The sequence below is a fragment of the Leuresthes tenuis genome, unplaced genomic scaffold (assembly GCF_036924035.1).
Source record: "Leuresthes tenuis unplaced genomic scaffold, fLeuTen1.0.hap1 SCAF_17, whole genome shotgun sequence".
NCBI lineage: Eukaryota > Metazoa > Chordata > Actinopteri > Atheriniformes > Atherinopsidae > Leuresthes > Leuresthes tenuis.
Window position 1 is genome coordinate 625,101 of NW_027325371.1, and position 6,000 is coordinate 631,100.

General features: G+C 45.6%; 1 protein-coding gene across 3 annotated transcripts; it reads right to left on the reverse strand.

Moving 5' to 3' along the window:
• Positions 1-860: 860 nt before the first annotated feature.
• On the reverse strand, positions 861-5,488 carry LOC140273850 (uncharacterized). Of its 3 annotated transcripts, XM_072369523.1 has the most exons (5): positions 5,070-5,488; positions 4,301-4,359; positions 3,411-4,146; positions 2,697-2,860; positions 861-2,522 (listed from the first exon to the last, which is right to left on the reverse strand). In XM_072369523.1, the coding sequence occupies exons 3-5, from the start codon at positions 4,122-4,124 to the stop codon at positions 1,562-1,564; spliced, it is 1,839 nt and encodes a 612-aa protein (XP_072225624.1). In that variant the 5' UTR covers positions 4,125-4,146; positions 4,301-4,359; positions 5,070-5,488; the 3' UTR covers positions 861-1,561. The 3 variants fall into 3 exon arrangements, with proteins under 3 accessions (XP_072225624.1, XP_072225622.1, XP_072225623.1); XM_072369521.1 differs by lacking the exon at positions 4,301-4,359; XM_072369522.1 differs by having other exon boundaries at positions 4,301-5,488.
• Positions 5,489-6,000: the final 512 nt, after the last annotated feature.

The window sequence follows — 6,000 nt, forward strand, 5'->3', positions numbered from 1 at the left end:
CTACCCACAGACTGAAAGAGTGACCTCAACTCTACCCACAGACTGAAAGACTGACCTTAACTCTACCCACAGACTGAAAGAGTGACCTTAACTCTACCCACAGACTGAAAGAGTGACCTTAACCCTACCCGCAGACTGAAAGACTGACCTTAACCCTACCCACAGACTGAAAGAGTGACCTCAACTCTACCCACAGACTGAAAGAGTGACCTCAACTCTACCCACAGACTGAAAGAGTGACCTTAACTCTACCCACAGACTGAAAGAGTGACCTTAACCCTACCCGCAGACTGAAAGACTGACCTTAACCCTACCCACAGACTGAAAGACTGACCTTAACTCTACCCACAGACTGATAGAGTGACCTTAACTCTACCCACAGACTGAAAGAGTGACCTTAACTCTACCCACAGACTGAAAGACTTACCTTAACCCTACCCACAGACTGAAAGAGTGACCTTAACCCTACCCGCAGACTGAAAGAGTGACCTTAACCCTACCCGCAGACTGAAAGAGTGACCTTAACCCTACCCACAGACTGAAAGAGTGACCTTAACCCTACCCACAGTTTGAAAGAGTGACCTTAACCCTACCCACAGACTGAAAGAGTGACCTTAACTCTACCCACAGTTTGAAAGAGTGACCTTAACTCTACCCACAGACTGAAAGAGTGATCTTAACCCTGCCCACAGACTCTACCCACATGGTTAATGTTGAACTTGTAAAACCAATATTATGGTTATGGCTTTCGCAATCTCACAATATATCACCCCGTTATTATTATATTTTACTATGCTGTAATGTAAAGTGAAACCTCGTAATCCTCAAAACAAATCAAATCAAATTATTTTTATTTGGCACCTTTCATACTTTAAAAGCAACACAATGTGATTTACAGAGGCTGAAAAACAACAATGACAGAACATACCAACCCTCCCATCCCCGCAAATAGCAGAATCTTGAGTATAAAACACGGTGAACTCATCCAAAGGGAGAAAACAACAGCTCCAATTCACATGTTAAGATATGATTCATTCAGTCAGAAATATACATGAATGATTAATAAGCTGGAAGGATTTTACAGCAGCATTTGATTTAAACATTTGAAGGCAGAAGTGACTCAGAGAAACAAATATTCTGTAAAAATGTAATTAAGGCACACTGGCTGAATGTGGAGCTTCATCCTCCAGACCACCAGGTGGCAGTGTGGTGTCATCGTGAACAACTGAAGTCTGAGAGCCTGAACATAAACACAGTGATATGCACAGTTAAAGTGGTAAATTTGGTTCTGTTGGAAAGCATCAGATGACTCAGAGCTGAAGGAACATTCAGACCAGACAGATTCGGCTCTGGTGGCATCATGAAAGTGACACCAGAGTTCATGACAAAACAACAGAATAAAAACCCAGTCCGAGGGAGAACGGACCGGTGCCTCATCTGCCGGGTTTATTCAGTTCACACCAAGCTCTCAGTCTCAGACTTTTGGAATAAAACTTTAAAACTGAGTCAGTGCTCTGCTTCCTGGACTTCTCAGAACCAATCAGTGACCCACAGACGATGTTCAGCCAAACAGAGATTTGAAACCTCTGTACAGCCTGTCTTCAGGAGATGAAAAGTAAGACAGCCAGCCGAACAGAAATTTGACTATTCTGTCAAATCTGCTGGGTAACATCTCCTCTGAGGTTGTCATTGCTGTGTTGTTGATGGTGTAGGCATACTGCTTCTTCAGAGCATCCTCATCAAGTTTCATTCTTTTAGATTCTTTACCCAGACAGGCTGTGAGATGGAGGGTGACCTGAAACCTGGAAAACATGAGCACCAGGGACAGAGCCAAGGTGACCATAGAGAGCGGCACAGACTCTCCTTGGTCACTGCTACCTTCTGGCAGGATGAACGGGATGACGATACGGTTTCTTCCAGGTTCACCGTGCTCATCTTTCAGAACCTCAAATCTGTTCCACGCCCCGTCTTCAGGAACCTTTAGAGGACTCAGATTAATGTTGGGAACCTTTTGATTTCCAGCCTTCTTCATTGAGTTCCACTCTTTTGGCAGTTTGCTCGGCCGATGTTCTTTACCTGCAACTTTACAGCGTTTCGATGAACAGAGAAACTCTCTGTGCTGAGGCCGAATTCTTCCTGTAGCGACACCATATGCTGCATCTGCCGTGATGACACAGTTCCAGGGAGAATACAGGATGATGTCAGAGATGGAGGACAGAGGCAGCAGACAGCTGGCTGGGATCATGGAGTCTATGATTGCTCCATGAGCCACAAAGGTGACGTCAACAGTGTTGGTGTGGTTGTTCTTTTCCTCCTCATCGATCTTTCCCTTCAGGAAATGAAACATGTCCACCAGTCTGAAGAAGGTCTTTGACTCTTCATTTTCTGCCAGCCACTGCTTAACTGCTTCATCTTTACAGTTTTCCTTTGCAAACTCGATCAAAGTTTTCCTTTCATCACGGCTTCTCCTCTCAGTATTTTCAATGCTGCGCAGAACTTTGGCTAACCTGCGAAACATCGCTCTGAAAGAGAAGATACCAAAGAAGGTGTTTTAGGCAGAACAGGTTCACAAATAGAGCCTGGTGTTCCAGAGTTGGTGTCCAGAGCAGCTAACTCCTCTCAGGATATGGACAGAAACCTATCATCTCTTTCTATTTGCAGCATTTCACTGTAATCATGTTCATTTTCACACTCACTGAGTTTTTTTAAGGTCTGCTTCCATCTCTCTGGAGGCGGTTCGCATGGCTTCAGCATTCTCTCTCAGGGTCTTGCTGGCTTCAGTCTGACAGTCGCCGAGCCTCTCACAGTTGATAATCAGCTCAGGAATTGAAAATATGAGTCCAACTGCTCCGGCTCCAATCTGAAATGTAATGAAATTTACACTTCACTGTCCAGAACAAGGCTGGGTGTTATAACTGTGATGTGGAACGCTAACACAGGATGTTTATGTTTCTGTTTCTGTATTTAGCAGATGCTTTTATCCAAAGCGACTTACAGGTAGGGTAAGGGGGTCTTGCCTAAGGACCCCTACTGGAGTGATGCAGGGGATTTGAACTCAGGTCTCCCACATGGAAGGTAGCAATCATACCAACTACACTGGGCAGGGTTAAGGTTTAACCTGGTTTCTTTGTCATATTGCAAGAGGGTGCAATGTTATGTTTATGCATTTAGCAGACGCTTTTATCCAAAGCGACTTACAGATAGGCAGGTAGGGTAAGGGGGTCTTGCCTAAAGACCCCTACTGGAGGTAATACCTTTCATGAAGGAGGTTTGAACCCAGATCTCACACATGAAAGGTGGCAATCATACCACTATACTATCCAGTCGGTGGTGCTGAGAAACAACATGAGAGTACAGGAGACACCGCCCTCTGCTGGGCTGGAAACTGAACTGTACTTTCTGATTCTTACCCGTCCGACTGCTCTGCCCGCTGCCTTCCTTCCCACAGCCCTGGCCAGCTCAGGAAACCCGTTTGACGCCAGATTTTTCCCGGACTTTCTAACTGCGATCATAGCAACTTTGTAAACCAGGGATAAGCCCAGAAGAGCAAAGTCCTGACGCTTCTCTTTGCTCATTGTTGTGGACAAAACAGATAACATTAAACTTAGACTGACGCCATCGTTTAATGTCAGTCCTTCTCGTTTGGCCATTGCTTTCAGGATCATCTCCACAACGTAATCTTCTGAAGAGGAAATTCTGGAACGAACCAGTTTTTCTCTCTTCTCACCTTCCTTCTTCAGAGTTTCCATGAGTTTCTGGACCCCCTTTTCAAGGTTTTCAATCTTGTCTGCCGTCTCTTTGGCCTCCTTCATGTTGCAGCTCGAGGCGATTAGGTCTGTCACATCTGAAACCACATTGGTGACCAACCCAGCCCCTGATGCTATCGCTCCTGTTGCAGCTAAAACAGGGATTGCTGCTCCTGCTGTGACGGCACCTAAGATCCCTGCTGCCGTCAGTGCAACTGCACCTCCCACAGACACTGAGCTGCCTACAACTTTGGCCACATTACAACCTTTCTTTATATCCTCCAGCTCATCTGCCACATTGTCCAACTTCTTTGCACATCGTTTCTGTAGATCCACCAAGGAGAAGATTTTATCAATGAGCTCGTCAGCCACATCCATGGTGTGATCCCAGGGAGAGACTCTGCAACAACAACACAAGGACGTTACTCAAGTCTTCACAACACTTCAGTCCATATTCCAAAGATGACTCTTGAAGACAGATTACAGCCTCAGATGAGTGACCTTCCTGCATTCTGGGTGTAATCTGAACTGCTGTGGGTGTTTCTTTACTTTACCTCACACAGCATAGCAGGTGGCGTCAAACACATGAAGACGACCAGAAGCTTCCTGTTATCTAAGAAAACATTCAGGTGGGATCATGAAGCAGGTGAGCAGAGAGTGTGCACAGCTCTCACTTTCACAATCCAAGGATGGAAACTGTTCCCAAACCGTAACAAGGAATGGTCTGAAACTGGTTCACAGATGAAAGTAAGAGCAGCTGGATTTTCAGGGCTATGTCTGAAGCGGTTGATTAGAAGTCATGAAGAAGTTTTCCACATATTCGAGAAGAACCAGCCTGAAAACGTTGGTTCCAAAAGTCAAGAACCTGATCCTGGACTGAAGCTTAATCTGAACGAAGTAAAGCAGCCTGTGATCGTTTCTGTGCTTCCAGTCGGACGGATTTAATCACCTGAAACACTTTGTGGGACTTTAAAGGAGCTGGATGTGGAATAAAACTCTCATCCAGCCCACAGAGGAACTGGGAATTAAATGAACCTTCAGGTTCAGGTCAGTTATGGTGAACTGGGGGAGACTTTAAAGTCATTCAGCTGTTTAGGCGAAGCACAGTGAAACAAAGACTGTATGTCTCACAGCACATAAAGTCCATTCATCACATTTCCTCAGCCTCATGCTGCCGTTTGGAATAAGAACTGAGATCTTATTTCCTTTCATTAACACACAAACACATTTCTATTGAGAACCATCAGAGAAACATCAATATATCGCATACATTTCAGAATGAGAAACTCAGATTGTGGAATAAAAATGTCAGGTTTTTGTCACCTCAGCAGCTTCGAAGTGTCTCTGGAACAGTTTTTCACGTCTGCCAGCAGCAGTCGGGTCAGCTTCCAGTGCTTCTTTTTACCAGCTGTCGGCGTTTTATCGGCTGAAAGAGAAACTGCTGCCGTCCTCCTTAATGCTGTTAACGTTTAACTGAGACATTTATTCATGATAAGAAGAAGGAAAGTCCAACAACAATCCCATAAATGCATATTTGGACTTACACCAAGAAGTGTTTCATGACATAGCACACTGTGACAAAACACAGAAAAACTAAGTGAACCCTGATCCAGCAGCTTCAGCAGCAGTGAGTGAAACTAAGTGAACCCCTGATCCAGCAGCTTCAGCAGCAGTGAGTGAAACTAAGTGAACCCCTGATCCAGCAGCTTCAGCAGCAGTGAGTAAAACTAAGTGAACCCCTGATCCAGCAGCTTCAGCAGCAGTGAGTGAGAAACTAAGTGAACCCCTGATCCAGCAGCTTCAGCAGCAGTGAGCTGCAGTGATGGTTTCCTGTGGGACGTTATCAGTCTCTCTCCTGGTTCTGGAGGAATCTCGGCCCTCTTCTCTCCAGCGCTGCTTCAGCTCATTGAGGTTTGCAGCTTTGGTTTCTGCACAGCTCTCTTAAGGTCCCACCACAGCATCTCAGTCAGGCTGAGGTCTGGACTCTGACTGGACCATTGCAACACCTTGATTCTTTTCTTTTTCCCACATTCTGCTGTAGATCTGCTGCTGTGTTTGGGATCTTTGTCCTGTTGATGAGCCAGTTTCAGCCCAGCTTTAGCTGTGGGACAGATGGCCTCACATCTGACTCTAGAATACTTTGGTATCCAGAGGAGTTCATGGTGGACTCAATGACTGCAAGGTGCCCAGGTCCTGTGGCTGCAGAACCAGCCCAGATCATCAGCCCTCCACCACCGTGCTTGACAGCTGGTAT